This window comes from Chionomys nivalis, chromosome 20 (assembly GCF_950005125.1).
Source record: "Chionomys nivalis chromosome 20, mChiNiv1.1, whole genome shotgun sequence".
Classification (NCBI taxonomy): Eukaryota; Metazoa; Chordata; class Mammalia; order Rodentia; family Cricetidae; genus Chionomys; species Chionomys nivalis.
In genome coordinates, this window is record NC_080105.1 from 55567110 (window position 1) to 55590937 (window position 23828).

At 50.1% G+C, this 23828-nt stretch overlaps 1 protein-coding gene across 6 annotated transcripts in view; it reads right to left on the reverse strand.

Moving 5' to 3' along the window:
• Nucleotides 1–3933: 3933 nt before the first annotated feature.
• Nucleotides 3934–23828, reverse strand: part of Atp11a (ATPase phospholipid transporting 11A) — a 108217-nt gene continuing 88322 nt past the window's right edge. The window contains exons 23-31 of one of the 6 annotated variants that reach the window (XM_057752111.1): nt 23441–23500; nt 22218–22345; nt 21002–21137; nt 20530–20553; nt 15548–15613; nt 14684–14787; nt 13368–13533; nt 11057–11141; nt 7699–7834 (exon numbers count right to left, since the gene is read on the reverse strand). In XM_057752111.1, coding sequence (XP_057608094.1) covers nt 11064–11141; nt 13368–13533; nt 14684–14787; nt 15548–15613; nt 20530–20553; nt 21002–21137; nt 22218–22345; nt 23441–23500 — 762 coding nt within the window. In that variant the 3' untranslated portion in view covers nt 7699–7834; nt 11057–11063. Of the gene's footprint in view, nt 11142–13367; nt 13534–14683; nt 14788–15547; nt 15614–20529; nt 20554–21001; nt 21138–22217; nt 22346–23440; nt 23501–23828 lie in introns of all 6 variants that reach the window. The other 5 variants (XM_057752108.1, XM_057752110.1, XM_057752112.1 and 2 more) reach the window with 5 other exon arrangements.

Below are 23828 nucleotides of genomic sequence, written 5' to 3' on the forward strand. Positions count from 1 at the left end.
CCTGCTGGTGTCAGGCTTGTTAGCCGGGTAAGCCTTTTGTGCCCAGCAGCTTCAAGAGCCCCAGGCCCCAGCTAAAGACACAGGAAATTACCATCACAAAGGAGTGTGGTGGGGAGGGCAGGAAGCTCAGGAGATCAAGTCGGTTCAGGGGTCTTTGCAGGAGGGGGCGGAGGGAGGGAAGAAGGAGCAGGTTTGGTTACCATTGCCGCCCGATTAAATAGTAGAAAGGGTCAGCTGGTAATCTGATGCCTCCCAGAGCAAAGGAAGCCCCAGATTTGCTATGGCATTCACCGACCAAGTTCCTGGCTTTTCCACTGGGACACAAAGCAGGTACATCAACTCCTGGGCAGGCTGTAACTGTTCTAGTGACTACAGTGGTTTGTGTCCTCAGGACATCTCAGTGGACCGGTCTGTGCAAAGGGGACTCATGGGCTTGGAGACGCCACAGCATGCCCTAGGAACAGGAGTCAGTGGATCTGGGCTTGCAGGCACCATCAGGCACACCGTTTTTGTTTGTTTGGTTTTGTGGACTCTCACTTCAAGATTGCTCCTTCTCAAAGGAGAGCTCCCCACAGAAGGTATGGTGTTCCTGTTTGGCCTGGTTGTTCCCAGCAGGGCTGACTGGTATTTACTGTGTAGACCAGGCTGCCTTTGAATTCAGAGATCCTCCTGCCCTTGCCTCAAGGAGTGCACTACCGCGGCCCCCAGTTCACTAGGTACACCTTTACAGTGTAGTCATCCCTGGTTTAGATCCAATGCAACAGGACTGGGGCCTAGGGCACAGGCAGGAGAGAGGCAGGAATCAGGACAGATTTCCCAAGCAGGAGCAGGGACCCAGACATTATGGCCTTGGATCTCTATCCTCAGAAACTGAGGATAGATTCGTCCACAGTGTCTCAGAGTTTGAGCTGGTTCAGCAGTCCCGGAATCAAACGCCATGAACAGGGAAGCACAGGATATGATGTTAACGATTCTGCACATGCTCCCCTGTGGTCTCTTCCTGCTGAAGACAGTGTTCTGTGCCACATACAGGAAGTCAGTTGTGAGAGGAAGAGGACGGTACCTTTCAGCTAAGAGAATGGATAACCCAAAAGGGGTCCCAGAGTAACCTATACCCAGGCTGTATCAGGGGTTGGAGAAGCCCCACTAGACACGCAGAAGGGACAGTTGGTCTTGGTCTCTGCCTTGGTCCTTGGAATTCCATCCATTAGTCTCCACTTTGTAGCAGGCTTTCTTGGATCGCCAACTCCCAAATCATGACACGAAAACTTGTTAGTTATAAATGCTAGACCTTATATTTGTTCCACTAGCTCTTACAACTTAATTTAACCTGTTTCTCTTCATCTATGTTTTGACTCAGGGTGTTTTATCTTTCATTCTGTATGTTTTACTTTCCTGCTTCCTCTATGCCTGCCTGACCCCTGCCTGCCTGGTCCCTGGCAGCTGGCTGGCTGGTTCCCCTTTTCTCTCTGCCCACAGCTCCACCTATTTCCTCCTCTGTCTAGCTACTGGCCTTTCAGCTTTTTATTCTATTAATCATGTGCCTTAGGCAGGCAAGGTGAAACAGAAACATGTGGTGGTATTTTGTTTGTCTTTTAACAAATAAAGCTTGCCTGAAGATCCAAGCACAGAGCTAAGCCACTAGTTAGCCACACGTGCGAGGTAGTGGTGGCAAACACCTTTAAGCCCAGGACTCGGGAGGACAGAGTCGGGAGGTTCTCTGTGAGTTCAACGTCACCCTGGGCTACACTAGGTTGATCCAGTCTCAAAGAGAAAAAGAGCTAGGAGGCGGTGGCTCACACCTTTAATCCCAGTACCAGGGAGAAAGGGAGTGATATGGCTGGATGGAGAGAGGAATATAAGGCAGGCGGATACAAGAGCTCAGCTGCAGTCTGGAGAAGCATTCTGAGGATTTGTAGAGACAGGATCACCCCTCTGGTCTGAGCATTGGTAGAGGGAAGAACTCTAGTGGCTGGCCACTCTGCTTCTCTCATCTTCAGGCAAGATTTGTTAATTACAAACAAAATATCACCACAGAAACACATCTTTACCTAGTTAAACAATGCAGCACAAACAAAAGCAACACACCTTTACATAGTTAGAGTAATATCCTGAAAAATAAACACATGCAACACATCTTTATATAATTAAAGTAATATTCTGAAACATAAACAAATGTAACACATCTTTACCTAGTTAAACAATGCAGCATAAACAAAAGCAACACACCTTTACATAGTTAGATATTCTATCCCACAACACTACTTTGCATTTATTTATTTGCTATTCAACTCTAGGTGAGAGAGCCAAGCTGGATGTCGAATGTTCTGACATAGGGTGAAGAAGCCAAAGCCCCAGAGGTCAGCAGAGCTGGGCAGAGCAGAGGCAGGACACTGGCTCAGGCACCTGCAAATCCCATGTCCCTCACTCCCTCATTCTCTAGGTGACAAGTGAGGGCATGGCCCAATGTTACTATCAGGTAGCCTGTGTGTCGGTTGCCCTGAAATAGGTGGTTCAAAGTCAGAGGTGCCGCTCTGGTCCCATGTCTGCAGAGAAGGTTGATAGCACCAAGACCTTCTTAGTTACAAAAGACTTCGCAGGTGGAGAACCAGAGGAACTTGCTGGGTATCATCTCTGTCTCACTTAACCAGACATTTCTAGGTCCTCCCTCTGGTCCCGCAGGTTCAGGATTGTCAACTGCATGGGCCACGTGAAGCCCTCAGATGGCCAGGAGCCAAGAATTCCATTGATCATTGGCGTATCACAGCAAAGCCTGAAGCCCACCCTTCACTAGAAACCACTCACGTTGCCGGGCGGTGGTGGCGCACGCCTTTAATCCCAGCACTCGGGAGGCAGAGGCAGGCGGATCTCTGTGAGTTCGAGGCCAGCCTGGTCTACAAGAGCTAGTTCCGGGACGGGCACCAAAAAAAGGAAACCACCCACGTGAGGAAAGTGGCTTTGGATCCCATGGCCCCTCCTGGCTCCTAGGTGATCTACTCTGAAGGTTCAGGTGATAGCTGGGGCCCAGATGTCCAACAAAGGAGCTCAATATCCTGATGTTTTATTGTTGAAGTATCAGGACATCCAGCTGCAGGGGGTGCCAGGCAGTGAGGAGCCTAGAGGAGCAGACTCAGGAGCGTTCTTGAGGTTCCTCAATGGTACCCAGAGTCTGCTTGCTCAACTGGAAATAGCTGCCTGATATTGAGACTGGGATGGCTGAGCCCCAATTTTTACAGAAAAAAAAGGAAAGGGGAGGTGTTCTAGAGGTGGGGCACAAGACTAGCTTTAGGGTGCACAGGAGGGCTGGTGAGGAAGACTTATGACAGTGGGGATTCTGATGCTAAGTTTCTTTTCTTTTTTTTTAAATATTTATTTATTATGTATACAATATTCTGTCTGTGTGTATGCCTGCTGGCCAGAAGAGGGCACTAGACCCCATTACAGATGGTTGTGAGCCACCATGTGGTTGCTGGGAATTGAACTCAGGACCTTTGGTAGAGCAGGCAATGCTCTTAACCTCTGAGCCATCTCTCCAGCCCCCTGATGCTAAGTTTCTTGTTCTAGGTATATTCAGCATGTTCTCCCAGGCCTTGGACCACGGTCGTCATAGTGTAGCTTTGCAGCCCCCATATGCTCAAGGATGGAGGTGTAGTATCGATCATACCAGTATCCTGCCCCTCTTCAGTAAAGCTAAGAGATTCTGTTTCTCACAATACCCATACAGTATGGCCTCCTGCCCAATAGACATGTGTGCTTTGAACCACGGTTTCTGTTAGCAGAAGTGTGTGAGCAACTACATACTATATGGATTTGTAAGAAAACAGAGAGGTGCATGAAGTCTCCTATGGGAAGACCCAGTGTATCAGGATTGCCCACAGAAATCACTGGCACAATCCACAGCAGCACACAAAATAAACCTCATGAGACATCTGATCTGGTTTAATTCACAATTTAATTTTTCAAAGCAGGTTATTGGGCTACCAGTTAAACATTAGTGTTGGAGAATGACATGTTTAATGTATTTACTATATTTGATAATTTAAAATAAATCCCGGTACTTATGATGATGACAGCTACAGATAACCATTCATGTTAAATACTCTTTGATTCTCTCTTATTCTTACATTACATTGTAGATGGACATTTTAAGTGGTAATGCAGACAAACATGATTTAAGACAATATATGCATATTAAAATTCTGCATCTCTTGATAAGGTAAAAAATAAAGCTATATAAATTGATAGACATTTTTCTGCAAAATTAGCACACTTTCGCAACACTTCCAACACACACCTCTTCGTTAAAGCTTTGTTCAGACAACAGCATCAGAACCGCTCTGTCTATTCACCCGTCTTCTAGCTCTTCATACAAAGGATTGCATTCGCCAAGGGACTGTTTTTCCTGTTTTTACAGTCGTATGTGGGAAATTTCCAAAAAGAAATGTAGAACACAAGGGCCTGCTGTTCTGTGGCATTGCCGATGAATTACATTAAGATGAAATAAATGTGGTTGGCTGAGTCCAGTACCAGTCAGTGCAGACAGACCTTGAGCTTGAGTTCAGAGGCCCAGGCTGGAGCTTTCTCCAGACCACCAGAGGAAATGCTCTCAGGAGAGACACTCAAAGTCACTCAAAGTCACCCCATGGTTCCAGTCCTGGCGGTGTCATCCCCCACTCTGCTAACTCAGCCTTCAGAGCCTCCTCCTATCCAGGAGCTCCCTGGGCAGGGCCTTTGGTCTGCTTGTACTCAGGAATATATCGCTGGGATTGAGGGTCATGTTTTCCTAGCTAGCATAATAGCAAGGGGTAGACACCCGTACTCAGGGTGGCATGCGGCTTTGCATTGGTTAGCCTGGATCCTGCTGGCTGGGCTGAGGGAACAGAGGGAGGTCCTCAGGTCAGTCCAGCACTGCTGTCACCCACAGCCCAAGCACCCTTCCTAGGTGTGTGTGTGTGTGAATGTAAAGAGCCTGATGGTGTGTGTGTGTGTGAGTGAATGTAAGGAGCCTAATGGTGTGTGTGTGTGAGAGAGAGAATGTAAGGAGCCTGGTTTGTGTGTGTGTGTGTGTGAGTGAATGAATGTAAGGAGCCTGGTTTGTGTGTGTGTGTGAATGTAAGGAGCCTGATGGTGGAGTCTGATGTTGTGTGTGTGTGTGAATGCAAGGAGCCTGATGGTTGCAGAGGGCAAAATCTCTGCACAGAGCTACCAGAATGGAGGCTGGAAGGAAAATGCAGTGTGTTTTTGTGTGTGTGCACATATGTATACATGTTTATACTAGCTTGTAAATGGCCATGAAGTATGTGGGGCAAAAAGTAAGAGAACATACATGAGATGAACTGCTTGTAGGTAACAGAACCATGAATTCTGGCCAATATACGTTACATGTGCAACGCAATTAAGAAGATGCTTCATTTGAGTTAAAGTTATTGGCTTTAAGGAAAGTAAGAAGCAGCCGCTGTGAGGTGGGGCGGAACATCTTCTGCACTCACATTCGGTCTCGTTTCTGCATTTCACCTGTGCCCTCATCTATTTCAAACTCTTAGGCACCTTCACGTGGTAATTTCCTAAGCACAATTTAAAAAAACATTGGAGTGTGCACAAAGCCTGGGGTATTCCTATGTAAACTTAGGCTATGGGGGGTAGGGTGTGAGAGAGTATCCTCACACCTAGACTGGGTTGCAGAACGTAGAGCCTGCAGGAAGAATATTCTGTGTTTAAGGCTGAAGGATGGAAATAAAAAAACAGAAAACATGAAAATGCAAAGGATGGTGACCCACCAAGAAAGACAATGGTTACACCCTCGGCATGCCTTCAACCGGTCATTCTCCAGGAACACCATGGAACAGAGAGGCACGGAGGGGAACCAGGAGGCTCACCCATCAGACATGGAAACATTCAGCCGGAACGTTCACCAGCATTTAAAGTGGCCAAAATCTCCTAAACTTAAAAAGTGAAAGCTTTAAAAACATACTTAAAAATCAGAAGATACACCAACAAATGAAGAAGAGACATAGAAACAGCTATGAAAATACTTCAGTGCAAAGGCAATTTTAAGATCCCTAAAAAAATACATTACAAATAATTTGTTAACTAAACATACAGAGAACCTGCCCCTCCCCACAGGTATTATACTGGTACCTGTTTTGGGTTCTTAAAAAGGGCTGTAAAAATGCACACACCACTACTTAAGGGCTAGTGTGGACAGGGGCTCCAATCCTGGACTGACACATGGCAACACAGGAGGGTGAACGGGCATGAGGGTGTATGAAGCCAGGGACAGCCCTGAGTGCAGCTGTGCATTCTTCTGTCTGTTCACAGCTCAAGGCCATCCCCCCATCTTTGGTGTGGTGTTTATATTCACCCGGCCCTCCAGCTGCCAGGTCCAATAACTACTCCGACTGTCGGTCCTCCAGCTCAAGCACACTGTTTGGAGGGAAACCTTGTATAACTGTGTTACAAAATTTGTGCTTCCCAGGTTGCAGGCTCTCCAGTGACCGTGACCCTCACTATGGCCCCAGGTCCACCACATGATTCCACAGGAATGGGGATGGCTTTCTCCCAAGTTCGGGCTGGCACTTTCTGCAACATCTTCCCTCTGTTAGGCCTGTTACAGCTCTGTCGGATGCTCCACTAGAAACAGAAACTCCAGCGCAGGAAGCAGCAGGGATTCACAGTACAGTGGCCTTCCTATGGCCTGTCCACGCCAGGGAAAACCCTGGATGGGATCTGTGTGGCACCAGTGGAAGTCAGGCTGAGCAGACTAGAAAGGGTGAGTCCACACTGGCCCAGACAGCTTTGGGTATGGGACTTACCTCTGGGTGAGATAAATACCTGCCTGGGTGCCCCAAACCTCCACCTTTCCCAGCACCCCCGAAACAAATGTTTTCCAATAAGATAAACTAACATCGTTCTGGGATGTAGTGGATATGGTGACACTCCTGAGAGACCTGATTTTAACAGTGTGACTTATCCATATACATAAATGTCATCTTCCACAGGCAGCCGGCGGCAGGAAGGAGACTCTGATACCTTCCAAAGCTCCAATGTGCAGGTTCAGCATCTCCTCATCAAACAGACTCAGACATGATCCAGGGAAATGGCTCGTGAGGGGACAGTGACTGTGAGCACAGCAAGGCCACGGGTCCGGGAGACGCAGACCACTTAGTGTCTGATACAGCCACTTCCACATGGGAAGTGTGGGTGGTTTACACAGGAAACACGCGGTCAGAACACCAGGATGCAGCACGAGCCAAGCCCGTGTGCGGGATGTACAAGGCTGCAAAGGACAGGGTCTTCTCCTCCAGTGTAGCAGAGGATGACAACGGCAGAAGGTGGACACTCAGGCCTGGCAAGGCCAGCTTCATAGCTGCAATGCTTAGGGTGAAGCCAAGCATCATGTCCTTCTCCACAGCCCAACTGTCTGTACGGTCACCAGGCCTAGGACAATGACGCCTGTCTCAGTCTAGACTGCAGTGTGCTGTGCCTGAGTGGGCGACCTGTGATCCCACCCCCACCTTCTTGAGAATGACGGGTGGGGTAGGTGCAGGCACACACAGGCATCCAAGGACACCGCTCTCAGAGGCTGGGATAGAAGGCCGTCTGTCCATCAAGTGGGCGTTTCCAGGCTGGACCCACAGCACCCATACCTCGTGTTGTGGGAAAGGCCTGGGTGGGGAGGGAGCACAGTGTACTCCTCACTCTCCCACCTGGAGCACACTACTCCCCCAGAGGGAGAGCTGCACTGGGCAGCCACAGGTCTGGTGCCCCGAGCACCCCAGCTCTGCAAAGAGGTCAGAGGGGTGAATTCTGAAATGCTGTCCCGAAGTTGTATGTTCTGCCAAAAGAACAGAAGACCCATCATCAGTCCCAAGACCTCTGAGGAAGCCCTAGCTGCCCATGCGGCTTCAGCCTCATCAGCCTACCTCAGACCACTAGGTCACCCCAAGGGGCAGATGAGGGGCCATCTCATACGAATTGTGCCTGGAGGCAATTCGCATTCAGGTCTGGGAACAAACACCCTCTGTCTGAGTGCCAACAGAAGGGCCATCCCACGTGCCAGGGACAACCTAGGAGGGCAGTGGGATAAAGTGCTAAGCTCATTGAGCCTCTTCCCTGTGACCACAGGCATGTGTGGTTACCAAAGTCCCCAGAGATTCCTGAACTAAGGTGCTAGCCACCACCCCAGGAAGAAGACAGGACTCACCTGTGCAGGTTAGTATGTCCTAGCCTGACAGGCACTGGGGTCAGTGTCATGCTGACAACAACAAGCTATCATGCCCTTGGCTGACAGTTACCAGACAGCAGTGGCCAGTGCTGCCTCTATGGGAAGCCACAGCATGCACAGAGAGCAGCGGGCAGCCAGGAGGGCGGGGCGAGAGGCTGCGCAGTGCAGATCTCTCTCCGGGGCGACAATCCCCAGATCACACTACCTTCTATGACTACAGCTGTGTGCTCAGCTAACAGTCTCAGCTGGACATTGACTGGGCTGTGCCCAGTGCAGCCGTGTGAAATCTTCCAATTCAAGACAGGATTATCCCAAGGAGCCTTTAAGTGAAGCTGTGTCTATCACAAGGACAGGAGCTGGCTTGTCAGGCAACAGTGGACATGGCATATTGGTTACGTGTCATTTGCATGTGCATACACACGTGTATAACTTTTTCCCTATGTGCTTAGCTCACTGTCAAGTGTGCCACTTACCTGTGTGTGTCTGTGTGTGTGTGCAAAAATGGTAGTTTGTTTTCAGAATAAATCACTCTTATTTTTTAAAAAAAGGAGGGTGGAGGGGACAACACAGCAAAACTCTGGAGGAGGAGCAGACAGTCTGAGAGCCACAGCACACGGGGCAGTGCCCAGCAGGCAGCCATACCGTTACCCAGCGTTGGGCTAGACACGTCTTGGCTGCGGTAAGAACTCCTTCAGCAGGGGCCTGTCGCTGCTCGAAGTGGCATCGGCTGATGCTTTGAGTCGGGTGCTCTTCTGCAAGGGTGAGGAAAGACACTGAGCTGCTGCCTGCAAGGAGGCCAGCGTAGGAGGCCAGGACCTGTGCCCTGGCTACTGCAGATTCAAGGCCACATTTACACTGACTTAGGCCATCCCCACGCTCTCAACCATGGCAGACCATGAGCTCTGCTTGCAGGGCCATATCACATATCAGTCATGACGCCATCAAGGTGGCCAGAGCTGGCTCCAGGGGCTGCCTGTCCACAAAGGTGTACAAAGCTTCCTCTAGGGGAACAGATGGCTCTGAACAGGTCCATTCGAAGAAGTCTGCACCCAAGGAAGAATTGGCAAGGTCAAAGGGCAAGTTGCAGCACCATGGGAGAGGGCCACCAGTTGCAAGGTCCTAACAAGTTCCTGCTCCCAGCAGAGGTTGTGTCCAGAATTGCAAAGCTCTCCATCCAGCCATGGGCACCTGTGTGCTGCCTCCTCTGCAGCCACTGGTATGTGAACAGTGGTTTCCGCACAACCTGCCTGGCAGACAGGACATTCACAGGCCATGTCCTGAAGGCTGCTGGCTCCTGGCCTGGCGTGGTGCAGTTTTTAAGCACTTCCCAGTCCTCATTCACCAGCTTCGCAGGGCCGAGGAATGAGGGAGCTTTCAGAGTTGAAGGAGGAGAAGGCCGGATGGTGGAGGAGCAGGTGGAACTGGCAAGTGTCCAGTAGGAGAAGGAGCCAGAGGATGGCGCTGTTGCCCACATAGGCACAGGGATGGGCGGGCAGGCAGGCTGCAAGTGTGTGGACGCAGAGACTGGTGCGAAGACACGCACAATGTTATATATACAAGCTTGATATATAACATGCCCAGTGTCCGTCACGCTTGCCTTGTACCAGGAACAGGATAAAAGTGAACCCCAGATGTCTGAAGTCAAATCAGGCCCACTGAGAGCTGTGGAACGACCGTGCTGCTGTGCAGTAGCAGTGTGTCTGTCTGCTGTGCCTCAAGTGCGGTGGCAGGGCCTGTGTGGTCTGCTATGATGCCTGGGGGCAGACAGGACCACAGTGCCACCTCTCCAGTGCCTGGAGTCTACTTTTGCACAGGTCCAAGAAACTCAATGCTTAGGAAGCTTCGCCAACAGGGAACAGGGTTTGCGGCCTGAGTTGGCATATGTAATGTTTTACAAAGTCCTTCTGACATTTTAGTCTTCCTAAAAGTCCCCTCCAAAATGTTTTCAAGAGTGTAAACAGCAGCTGGAATGATGTAATTTAGTCTAAAGGATCTTATGTCATGAAGTTAGAAACATTTTTGGTTGCCATTGTTTCAAAATGTCTCATCTTGTTAAATATGGTGTTTAAGGTATATAGATGGTAACTGCTTTTTTTCTGCTTTGGGTGTCTCTTAGGCATAAGCCCCAGTGAGGCAAGAACCCCATGCAGGTAATCCTCCAAGCCTCACCGATGGAGCACATGCAGCTGTTGTATCTGGGTATAGGAAAATTCAGCCACAATGTCACAGCACTAAGTGATGATGCTGTCTGCTTCTGACTTCTTGGCTGTGAGGAGCAGGTACTGGCTACAGCAGCCACCTAGGGAAAGGGCCCTGGGGAGAAGATCTGTGCTGCCACGGTGGTCATTAAAAGCAGCACATTAAAGGGTTTTTGTTTTGAAAAGTAGAACAGGAATCTGGTAAGTAGAGGCCAGGGGGAGTGTGACTCCACCTCACAATGTACTCTTCCTGGTCGGCCTCAGTTTCCACACTAAAGAGTGGGACCCCAGAGGTGGGTATGTTGGAAGAACAGGGCCATGCTAAGGTCACCTTGCTCAAGCTGGACTGTGTGTGTGACCTGCCTGACTGTCAGGTGCTTTAGGGGCTGAGCCACCAGCGTCAAGCAATGGTGAAGGCTGTGGACACCCTAGGTGCTGTGAGCCTCTGCTGAAGGAAGACAAAGCCCATGACTAGTGCACCCCTCGCGGGTGGGGCGTTGTCGCCGGGTCACCTGACGAGGTAACTGTGATGAGTGACAGTTTCGGGGAGCACAGTGGGTGGCCTCAACACTAAGCTCTTCCCACCTGGTCCTGTGGCCATCACCCCAGCATGCAGGAAGGCAGAGATGGTCACCTGTTGGTCAGAAACTCAGACCACTGGCGGTCTGGGAAAGCATAAAGACGGTGGGTTGCTCAACAGAAAGGCACTTGTTCCTGGCCTGCAGGCCGCAGTCCGGAGCCCACGCGCGCAGAGTGTTTGAACAAGTAGTGGTTATTTAGGCAAAGCAGTGGAGGGCCAGGGAGGCAGGAGAGAGAGATAAGAGGTAAGTTGGTTACAGGCAAACATCCTAGCACACAGTAACACCACTGCCTTAGCGTCTGGGCACTGCCAGGCCAGGACCCCACTGGCCCACTCCTCCCTACCCTGGTCCACACCTGCCTCCTCCTAGCTCTATGCCTCCTGTGCTGCAGCTGGGGACAGTTTATAGTAAGACACTTCTTTTAGGATTCAAATCTCAACACAGCAATGGAGGGGATGGGAAAGCTCCTCATTCTAAGGCCATTCCAGAAGATTCTCGCAAAGCAGAGTTCCACAGTAGAAGTCAAATCTCAGGAGTCCTGTAGGGAGGTTCCCTTGCTAACCTGCAGAGCCAAACTCTTTGCTCAAATGCATCAAGTCAAACACCTGACAGTCCATCAACATGTGGGTCTCAGGCAGAATGTGCTATGCTGTAGCCAGGGGACCCAGGAGACGTCCTGAGCTGCGCCTCTCTCTGGGCTCAGAACTCTATGCACACATGCTGCCATGACCATGTGTCCCTGTGTCCCAAGTGTCAAGACACTGCCTTGGATGTGTGCTCCCACATCCCCACGCACAGGGAGTGGTCATGAGGAGTGCATGCGTGTTCATTCTGTCCTTATACAGGGGGCGTTGTCATGAATAGAGCACCTCTGTGCATAAGGCATCCTAAAAAACACACTCATCCAGTGTTCTGGTATTGTGAACACAATGTCCATGTATCCCTGGGTACAGAGAATCTTTATGACCATGCGACCACTGTGTCGTGTCTACTGCAACACTGCTGATGTCAGGAGAACACATGTCAGCCTTGGAGCTGTACTTGTGAAGAGCAAAGACTTCAGGCTTGTGTGGAAGACAGTCAGTGGACAGCCTTCCAGTTCCTACAGGCTGGACTGCTGGCTAGGAACAATGAATGCCATTCCCACGGAAACCAGAGCAGCTGAGCACCGACAGCTCCAGGACCAACTGCTCTGTGTGTGTGTGTGTGGGGGGGGTTGGGGTGGAGGGTCAGGAAGAAGGTGGTGGTGGTGGGTCTCAGTGGCAGGTGAGTAACCCTTCCTGTTGTCTCTCTCTCTGTGAGCTGAGGGGTTCCCAACCCTAGAGTTAGCACTGCCTGGCATCACTGTGTTGTGAGGCACTACCTTGGGACTGCTCCTAGCAGCACGGGGTGAACACGCCCACGCCCATGAACAGAGGCATGGGTAAGAGCTCTAACAGCAGATTATATAACTGTGGCAGGAGGCATAAAGCAGGGAAGAACCAGCGGCACCGAGTCCCGAGAAGGATGACCAAGAAGGTGGGGTTGGCGGGTGGAGCCTCACCAGTCCCCTGGTAGGGGTATCTGCTTCCCACCCCAAACAAGGCCAGCTGGCTCCACGCTAGACTCAGGTTCCACACATGGGAGGCAGGTACAGCCAGGTACTGAGGGACTGGCTCTCTCCTGCAGGAACTGTGCAGCTCCGTCCCTCTGCACACACAGCCCTGTGTTGTCAGGCTGTGCACAGTTACGGAGAGGTTGCTGAACATGCAGACCCCACAGCCCTGCCTCATCCAGAGATTAAGACTTTCATGGGTGAAATTGAAACTGTGTCTTGGTGAACCCCAGGCGCCCTGGTGGCAGGGTCCTGCTGGGCATTAGCCTGCTGGCCAGTTTGGGAGGGGGAAGCAGTGTCCCCGTAACTTCTTCCTCTTGTAAAGCTGACTGAGCCAAAATCAAATCCAACACCCTTAAAACTGACATAACAATCTGTTTTTTTCCCTCCAGAGTTAGGGAATGAACAATTAGGCTCTGTAACATGCTAAGTAGGTGCCATATCACTGGGCAACAGCCCACTGTATAATTCAGTGAATGAAGTAACGATTACATTTTTTTGTGGATTTACAGAAAATAATTTTTTTCTATTAATTTTTGTTCTCATTTCTTTTACTTTTCAGTTGGTTGTTCAGGCCTAAAAAACTTAACATTTTCACCTAGAATTTTATCTCATATAACACTTAACATATATGCCGTTGTAGAATTAACTAGAAAGGTGTGGGCTGCTCAGTTCTATGATGCCTAGACCTTTTCAACCATCTCTTAGTAACTTCTCAATCACAAGACAGGGAGAGGAAAGTGGCTAGCCAGGCTAGGCAGCCTCCATACCTGAGTCCTCTCCGTCGCCGTGGGCCACAGCTGCCTGCACAGGACTTTCTTGAGGACATCAGGGAGGAGGCTGACAGTGACAAGCAGTGTGATGCCCAGCCAGGCAGGCCCGCTGGACAGCATGTGTAGGAACACGTAGTACATCCGCTGATAACTGAGGAATGGCCTGGGAGGGGAAAAGAGGATGCTGGTGAGACGCTGCCCGGCCAGGAAGGATACCGGCCCCAAACTCGCCACTCTCGGTGCCCTCAGCCCTGACCAGGCTACCCAGACTCTGTGCATCGGGAGGAAGGAACTGCAGGAATTATCTTCCATCTTCTGGCACCACGTACAGCCCAGGGAAAGAGTAAAGTCCCACCTTCAAGGCTACACAGACTGCATTAGACACAAGGTGACGATCAGAATGGAGTATGGAGAGAGGTGAAGACGTTCAGGGACAGGGTGCCGGGGCTGCTGGGAAGGTCCCCATTGCTTATACCAACATCTCAGAAAAGAGGGTGAAGCAGTCCTGGGATGCACAGGCCCTAGGTCCCAGGCCCCCACCGTAGTCTCCCCTCCCCATAGACTTAGGGCTTCCTAGGACCTCAGTTCTGGCTCTCTGCTTTAGGGCAAGGGGGCTAGAGAACACCCAAAGCTGTTCCTGCCTCTGCAGGGCTCTGGGAGCCCTCACAAAGGTCCCCTGGCTGAGTGTCAGGCGGAGGGCTAGGATGGTCTTCCTAAAGTTGTTCCTCCTCAGGGCTATGATGCAGAATAAAGAAACCTTGCTCCGGCCAGGCGAGGACTGATGTAGACAAGACGTTCTCTGTGTGGCTGCCCCTCCCACTACTCTCTAGCCTGGGCACTCAGGTCACAGAGCTTGCCCTCTCCAGGGCCTTTGGCCATGGTGCTAAATCAGCTCAAGGGGATACTATGTTCTTCAGTCAGGGTTTCACAGCAAAATGGGCCACATACCCTGCCCCACATGTGTCTGTGTCCCCAAGGAACACAGGTAAGTCTCTATGAATGGCATTTTGAGATGAGGCTGCATGGAACTGGTGCCCCACTGCCACAACTGCATCATGACACAGCATGCGACCTTCACTGGGTGCGAGCAGACTCTGCTGTAGCCATGTTCTGTGTCTTCCAGACTCCGGGATCAACCGTTTACCCAGGTCACTATGAACCACTTGTCTGCTAGAGTGCCCAGAACACACTGTGACACTGGGGACACAGAGGTCCCAACAGGAACTTCTGCGCAAGTGTAGGAGGCCTTAGGTTGTGCGGAACCTCTTGGGCCCTCTCTGACAGAGGTGGGGGTGGGGTTTAAGGGTTCTTACCAGATAACCCCTCCCCAGAGCAGGGAGAAGACGATGTAGAAGAGCAGAGACCCCCAGATGACAAAGTGGTTTATCCAAGTCCAGTAATGCGTGTCCAGCGCAAGCTGCAAGAGAAGGAGGTGTCAACAGCGCCATTCCCTGGGCATGTAGAAAGGAGGGCCAGAAAATCACGAAAAGCAAGGCAAAACTGAAACGCCATGGCAGAATGACTACAAAAGCTTACAAGGAAAACCACAGCAACCCAAACCCATGCTTCCACAGGACGAAACTGCTGGGATGGCCAGGCTGTCCCAAGTCACATGGGGCCTCTGGTTGTGTGTGTGTGTGTGTGTGTGTGTGTGTGTGTGTGAGAGAGAGAGAGAGAGAGAGAGAGAGAGAAAGAGAAGCATCTTCCATGATGACATTCTGCTGCCTGAGAAGATGGTTTAAGGAGTTTCTTTGCATACTTTTAAAGACCCAATGTGATGGGTTCAGAGACTTTCATAATTAAGTTCTTCATAGAATCTGAATTGACTTTCCAGAGGACCTGAGTTCGATTCCCAGCACCCACATGGCAGTTCACAATCGTCTGTAACTTTAGTCAGGGGCACTAGGCACCCATGTGGCACACCGACACACATACACACAAAACATCCATATACATAAAAAAAAATTCTATCCTTTTGTAAACACTCAGCTCTTCATTTCCTTTCGGGCAATTTTGGAAGTTCATGTATGAGGCAGTGTGCATTTACTGGGTCCTGGATATGAGCTGAAGAAGATGGCCCGGACACCTAGCATCAGTATGGACCTAGGATTCCATGAGCTCAGGGAGAGCTGTAAGCAGGCTAGCATTGCCTGAGTGTGACCTCACCACTGACTCACCTTCAGTGTGACAGTGATCACCATAATGGTGAACACCAGTGTCCCGAAGGTCCAGTTCCCAAACATCTGTGGAGACAAGAGTCCAAGTGAGTGCCTGGTGCCATTCACCTCTCCTCCCTCATCCCGAACACGGACGCTAGAGAGCATGACCCATGGCCTCTGCACCTCTTAGCCTCAAGAGATGGGCACTACAGTTTCCTGAGCTAGAAAAGGCAAGAGCTCAGGTGGCCCTAGGCCAGCACAGTGGCCAAGCCTGGCTCAGGAAGGACTCGAGTTAGTGTCCTGCTGGCCTCGACACTGGCCCTGCTGGGCACTAGCACATCACTGTGTGGAGTCCTAAGGTCTCAGATTCAGCAGGGAGAGACCTCATGGCTGCAGTCAATACACATGGGGCTTTCTAGATAGAAGCATTGTCCACTTTATTGCCTAAGTCTGGTCTTGTGTCTCAAGAGCAAACTCAGGGAACCTGCTGCTGGTGACGGAGATGCCCACAGCTGAGGGGTACTGCCGCTAGAACACTGCAGGAGACAGCCAGAGGAGACACTAGAACACAGGAGTGACAGCATCAGGGAAGGCTTCTCCATGAAGAGAAGACCTCAGGACAAGGAGGAGGTGGGCAGGTGGCACACACTGGACAAAGGCTGCTCCTTCAACAGTCAGACCCCTGGTCACAGCCATGGCTGTTAACAACTCATCAATGAGGAGGGAAGACCAGGCAGGTGTGGGCTGCCCTCCTTCTAGCTGGAAGGCAAGCAGGACGGTGGGAGGGACAGACATGAAGTCACATTTCTCAACTACAGACAGACACGTGTGAGGTCAGTGGCTGCGAGCCCTTTCTCTCGGGAAAGCTGGTCTGCAGAAGCCATCCTCGAGAACGGTTTCCCACACAACACACGAGGTGGACACTGTGGGGGTCTATGAACTGGGCCTCTCAGACAATGTTCCCAGAACGTCCCTCAAGTTTATTTCACAAAGAATCAAAAAGCTGGGAAGCCAGTACTTTTGTCTATGCTGTGTTTTCAATAAAAGAAACAATCATACTCTAAGCTAGAGTTTCGTGAAAATTTATGACCTGCAGGAGTTCTGGGAGTCAGTGGAGAGTTCTAGAGAAAGCCTTCCTCCTTGGGCTTAGAGACCCGTGCCCTGCTCTTCATCCTACTAGAGAAACGCCTTCCTCCTTGGGCTTAGAGACCCGTGCCCTGCTCTTCATCCTACTAGAGAAATGCCTTCCTTCCTGGGCTCGGAAACAGTACCGATAAAAACCATCAGACCTGTATGTGGGGGCTTCTAGCCGGGGGCCACTTGGTGACGCCGGAGCAGGCACTGCTGCAACTGGCTGGGAGGAACCAGAGATGCTGTAAGATATGCAGGACAAGAACCATGGGGTTGGCTTTCAATGCCAATGCATCGTGTGACTGACACAAGAGTGTCATGGCATTCTGCCTCGGGCTTTAACTCTAGGGCAGGAATATTTTTCAACTCAGGGGCAGTAGGCTGGCAGCCACCCACAAAGATATTTACCTAACAAGATGGTGGAGAGTGAGCCGTTGTTGGTTTGTTTAATGGAAAGCTATAGGTGTTGCCCAAATGGCAACCTGCAGTGAGAGCAGGGGAAGCTTTGCCTCTGCAGAGGCTATGTTTGGCAGAAGGGAACCCCATTGTCTCCATCTCAGCTCTTCTGTGCCATCAGATGGCACACAATGAGTTTAAAAAAGGTATATGACAGCATGTCACGGGTATGGGACATGCAGACCCCAGCAGCACCACACACCAAGCCAAAGGAAACTCACAGCTTGCTCTTCCCATACCTGTTCCAGGAGGAACGTATGTTCCCCACTGCCAGATTTCCCCGGATTTGGTGGATTATGGCAGACCTGGGGGGCCGTGGTAGGAGACCAGGCCAAATCCTATAGGACACACAATCATCACTGTGCCCATGGCTCCTGGTCAGTGAGTGCCCGCTCACTGGGATGGACAGATGGCCACAGAGCCGTTTCTGTATAACCTTCATTCCCTCATTTGTTTCCAGTGGGAGACTTCTGGCAACCTACCAAGTTACTTAGTACCTTCTGGACTAGATCCTCTAAGGATCTACGGGGTGGGGACACCAGCCCCTCGGCCGGATGTCACCTTTCCATATGCTCCTAAGGTTCCTGCTTCTGACTTTCTCAGAACCTGAAAAGCACACCTCTGTTGATGTCAAATTGATTGACAGCTCCAAAATAAACCAACACTGATGATCTGACTGGCTCACACCTTAATAATTATACCTCCACCGATAGCTCTGGATGGTCTGAGTGATTAGCACCTTTACTGTGTGTCTGACTGACATGGACCTCAACAATATGCCTCCATCTGTGGTCTGGTTGACAGTCTTGGCCCTGAAAGAACACCCTCAGCCAGTACTTCCTATCTACCTGGTGTCTCTTCAGTCCTGTCTCCTTGATTCTTTGTCCTGAGGATGGACACTCTCATAAAGAGAGTTCAGGTCACTAAAGCCTTCAAACCCAAGCCAATTTAATTTTTATATGCAGCAGTATTCCATAAGAGACAAGGCTTTTGTTTTTTAAGGTCATGGTCATGCCAGCTCTCCACCCCTTTGGGTCAACTCCACAGCCATTCTGTCAGCTGGATGCTGGGCTCACTCGCCACAGCTCGTGACCGTCTCAGCTATCCTCTAGGTGTGTCCTAACTACTGTCACATTCCAGGTTGAATACCAGGCTAGGAACGCCCCAGGGGTCAGCAAGAGTCTGATAATTATTTGATGCCTCCCTAGCATCAAAAGAATGAAATACTTATGACTTTTGATATCAGTGAAAAACAAAATGATCCACAAACAAATTTTAAGAAATTACTCATAATTCTGTAGTTCTTACACTATCCCCATGGAGCGCTGAAGATCTTTCTAGAAAGGTCTTTAACAGCCACTAACAGGATAAACTTCTAAACAGAAGAACCTGGAAGAGGCATCCTGGATCCATGAGGAACACCAAGCATCTGGATCCATGAGGAGCACCATGATCACTAAACCAGACTGCACTCCTGCACTTGAGATCTGCAAATCTAAAGTTCTCATGTTCCCAAACACTAGGGTGGAGGGAACTCAGGCCAAGGAGGGCTATCTAGAGTCCTGGGGCCAGGGTGGAGGGCGAGGGTGGAGAGCCTGACAGGAAACCAAATCCCTTCCTTGACCTCCCCAACCTGTGCAGTGGCCTTGATTATTGCAGTTCTGCCATTCCCACCTCACAGAGAGGTGTCAGTGTCTACCTTAAACTTGTGTCACGGGGTGTCTGTCTAGCCTCTTATCTCCTCAGTCTGACATGCCCCCACCATGCCTGACTCTGAATACACGTCCTAAGAATTAGGGTCGGCTGTCCTGACTAGCATTGGCTTGGGTCCACCCTGCCAGCCTCCTTTGGGAATTCTGTGTCAAAACATGTATCATACATGCTGAATCTCTACCTATAAGTCTGTGTGCAGTGAAGGTGGCCACCAATGCCCTTCTCAGTGGCAGAGCCAGTAGGAGGCTTAGGTGAGTCCCTCTCCACCTGTAACACTTGCTGTCTAGTCCCATTTCTGGTTCTAATGAACACTTTAACACTGGCTAATGGACACGTGAGAACTGTCCATTACTGTGAGGACATTGCATCTTTTCAGCCCCCACAAAACCTAATGAGACCAAAAGGACTGTCTGAGGAATGCAGGCAAGGGAACACAGGACTCCTGAGCTCCCGTGACAGGCAGCAGGGATGCCACTACACATGTCAGCTAGCATGGCTTGCAGGAGACCCTGCACAGAGTCTCTGGGGGCCTGGGAAGTGAGCATCCTGCTGCATTCCTAAAACCGAGAGCCACCTGAGTCCTTCCCTAGCGCTCTGGAGAATGTCTATCATGCCTCTGAGATTCCGAGACAGCGTGGGCTGAGGAGGATGCCACGTGCTGGCACAGCTCAGGGTCTGGGCTCTGGCTTGCTTCTCATCACCTGAGCTCACACCAGCTTCCAGCGTGTATACACTCCTTCCTCAGCCTCCCACGCCAGCGACCAGCAGATGAATTGTGCGTGAGTGGCAAGATGTGGTTTGAGAGTGAAAAGAAAGCCGCGTGCTGGGACCTGAGCATTTAAGAGACGCAAGAGATGGCGGGAAGCTTCTGAAAGGCTGACTTACAAGGAAATGGTATCTGAGTCAACTAAGACTCAGACAACCACTGTCACCATGCTTATGGGCTGGTGGCTGCAGGCATTGTTTGATTAAAATAAAAGACAACAGTAAGCTACAGAAAATCTTAAATCCTTAAAACGGTGGAATGAATTTTAGCAAGTCTTCAGGGTCAAATACAGTAAAAGTTGATTTGTGATCTAACGTTAGCAGGCAACAGAAACACATACACAGGAAAACAAACGGCCTACACTGGCCAGACATGGGCACTTCAACCTCACACTCTGAGGAATCAATACGGGGAAGACAACAGGGGGAGAAGAGGGGAGTTGGTTAAACGAGGAATGAAAAGCATTTCTGTCTGCAAGCTCCCTGAGGTGATGGCTGGGAGGGGTTTTCTCTGACGTCAGTTGTTGTATCTGTTCGAGCAGCCATATCAAAACCTGTGATCTTAACCGGGCTTAAGGCTGGGCTCGGCACTTGCATCTAGATCTAAGGTTTACCGGATGCCTCTTGTTCTCCCCAGGTAGCACAGGTATGCCACCAAAGCAAGGTCCCAAGCACTCCTGTCCTTTATTTACAGTGACATGCAGACCTATGGGGTCAGTTTAACAACCCCCTTTCACCGAAGCCTTGACAGAGACCCAGGGAGAAGACACCTTGCAGGGTCAGGGGGCTCTGAGGCCAGTAGAGGGCAGGCATGGCTAACAGCTTTTCTACCAACAAAGCACACAGAAAAAGTCACAGTTGAAAATATTTTCAAGAAATATTTTATTTGTAATGCACTCCAGAAACACAGAGAGAACAAACCCACGGTGTCTTACCATGCTTGTGTTGGTGGTCATTATCTGAGGTGGGAAGGGAAGCAAGTGGCAAAAAGAAAAAAAGCAAGATACAAATAAAACAGACCCCAGAAAGTAGGCAAACAACAGTGCTGTCCATTAAGAACTACGAGCTACTCACTGTAAGGGGCCATGCTCACACACTGTGGAGCGACACTCACACAACTTAACTCCCATACCAAAGTACGGTGACTGGATGAAACCACGGGACCACCAGGATTAGCTCACGGTGGGATGCATGTTGTGAACCTTTCAGGAAAACCTCAGAACCGACCTTCCCCTACAGCTGGCGAATGTGACTTGGACCTTCCTCTAGATGGCTCCACAGAGCCACACCTCTCTCGTGCTCACCTAACCACAGGCTGAGCTGTTCTCACAAGGCTGCTCTAGACAACGACCGCACAGGGTGGGGCTTATTACTAATTAGTGAAACCACAAGACATTCAGTACTGACCTGTCCATTGCTGGTCACGGTTGTGTTTTCAAACATGAAATAAGCACCAAAGAAAAATACCAAAGCGTCAAATACGCCGAGAAATGTCCAGTAAATGAACACCCGCCAGCGGAGCAGCGAGTTCTTGGCGATATCTCTGTTTGAGGAAAAGAGTGGGAAAACTGTGACCACTCTGCGGCAGCATCTCTGTCCACCCGTTACTAAATAGCCTCAGCCATGACAATGAACAGGGCAGAACACACACGCTCTTCAGCCTCACACCAATGTCCCCACTAGCTTCTGAACACTTTTCCTGTATTCACCTGTAATGCTGTTAAAGGAAACCTGGGGCGCTCTTGTCTTCTGGATGGAAATGACACACAACAGCGTGCACTATCTGACATACTGATCAGCAGACTGGACGTGGACCTGCTACCAACCTACATGAGTTTCTAGGCCTGTTCACTGCACTGGGGTTTGTCCGTAGCATTCCCTCTGTGTACATGTCTGAAACAGTGTGCATGTATGCATGTGTTTATGCGTGCGCGCGCGCACACACACGCACGCACGCACGTGCACACAATTCCTCAAGTTTCAAGGTCTCATAAATGGCTAAACAATGTAATAAAGGTCCCCAAAGCCTGTGACATGGGGTCCTGTGAACTGGACAAGGGAAGGTTGTCTGATGTTAATGTGGTTTCTGAAACTACACAGTTGAAGAAACCTCATAGAAATAAGCACACATGTGTGTACAATAAACATGAGTAAGACAAAGGTCCTGGGAAACCTGAATGAGGTAGGTGAAGGTGACAATGTATCCACTGGCTGGCTGCTGCATTGTAGGATGCAATTCATTATTATCTGGAGAAATTCAAGAGCATGGGAATCTCCCTGTTATGTGTTAGGGTGGAAAAAGACTACAAAGAAACACTGTAACTGTCAGAAAATCTGGGCAGTTCTGGAATAGTATAAAAGTTATTGCATTAATACTAAGAAATGACTTCACAGGGGCAGACAGATGCAGGTTCCAGTCCTAGATTTCCTGCCTCTACCAAGCAGTGGGATGCAGAAAGGTTGACGTGCATTCAAGCCTAGTGCAGACCCCATTTCTTTAGACACCATCCAGAGGAAGCAAGTGCACCCTAGCTTTGGAAAGATGGCAGCAGGAGCCGGCTGGCAGTTTCTGCACTGTTTCCTGTCCCCTGGGCTCACACCTGTCCAGGGCAGAGGCACATACCTGTACAGGGATGGGTCTCTCTTGAGCACTTCAATGCCCACATGCTGTTCCATGAGGCTGTACAGGAGAATCGGGAGGGAGGTGAAGCTGATGTTGTAGAGAGTCAGATACGCAGTATCGTACAAAGTCTGCGAGAAGGAGAAGGGATCTGAGTGGGGCTGCGAGATGGCTTTGACAGACTGATGTCATGATTTAGTATAGTACTGTGTGCAGATACGTGCAAATGCATGCGTGTGTAGAAGCCAGGGGTCAGCATCAGGCGACCTGGAGCTGACTCAGCTAGAGAGGTTAGCACATGTCCTCCTGCCTCTATCTCCTTACCACTGGCTTATGCTGCTATACCCAGCTTGATATAGGTGCTGGGGATTTGAACTCAGGTTCTCATGTTTGTACGGCAGAACTTTACCAATTGAGCCATGTCCCTAGGCCCTGAGTAAAGAAGCTTAAAATATAGAAAGTGCACCTAAAATGCATAGAAGCCGCTCTTCTATAGAGACAGACAACAGGGACGGATTTCAAATTTCATGAAGTAAATTCATCAGGTTTAAAATCGTGAGGTCGCCGGGCGGTGGTGGCGCATGCCTTTAATCCCAGCACTCGGGAGGCAGAGGCAGGCGGATCTCTGTGAGTTCGAGGCCAGCCTGGTCTACAAGAGCTAGTTCCAGGACAGGAACCAAAAAGCTACGGAGAAACCCTGTCTCGAATTAAAAAAAAAAAAAATCGTGAGGTCCAGGCAGAGCTTGGATCCAAAAATTCACAATTCTGCTCACTTTTACATTTTCTAGCTTCAATTATCCCGGCCCTGGTGGCTACAGATATTAGCCACTGACCACTGTCCATCTGAGCACCTTGTGCAGTGTCTCATCCTGTATACTTCAATGTCTCAGACTCCAAGATGACCCCCACGTCCATGAAGGTTCAGGTGTGGGTTGTCACATACAGTCCAACCCAGAGCCCATCAGCTAAGTCATTAGAGGCCTATGTTTAGAAACATGTCGACCTCCTGACATCCAGTCTGGGGCTGGCAACTCCTCAACTCCATGGCCTGCCCTTTCCCCTTTGTCTGTTCACGGGCCCTGGGGGCGACAGGATGGGTGCATCTGGGCCCCTACGGATCTCCACAGGGGTCTGTCTGCATCCTGAAGAGGGTCCCTCACTAAGGCCACCCACTGGAAAGGAAGACACGGTTTTGATGAACTTCCGACTTACGATCTCAGACTGACCTGCTGTGAAAATCCGCAGAAGAACTGGTACAAAAACTGAGGGAAAATGAAGCAGACATTCTGAAAGGCAAGTAGTGTCCATTATTAGTTCAGGGGCATTCTGCAGAGACTCCCGGGCTTGCCTAGAGCTCACAAGCTACCAATAACACACTATGTTTCACGTGGGGGATAGTGACAAGCAGGCCCAGTATCTTAAAAGACAGCTGAGTGGGTTTTGAAAATGTTTCTCTTCCCTGTGTGGCAAATAAAATGTACACATCTATAGTGTGGCCCTGGTGATCACAGGCAGCAGGAGACACACAAGAGGGAAGGAAGGCGGTGGTGACAGAGAGGTCAGCAGCAAGGACCTGCCTGCATGGGGAGAACTGTTCAAAGGAACAAGAGATGA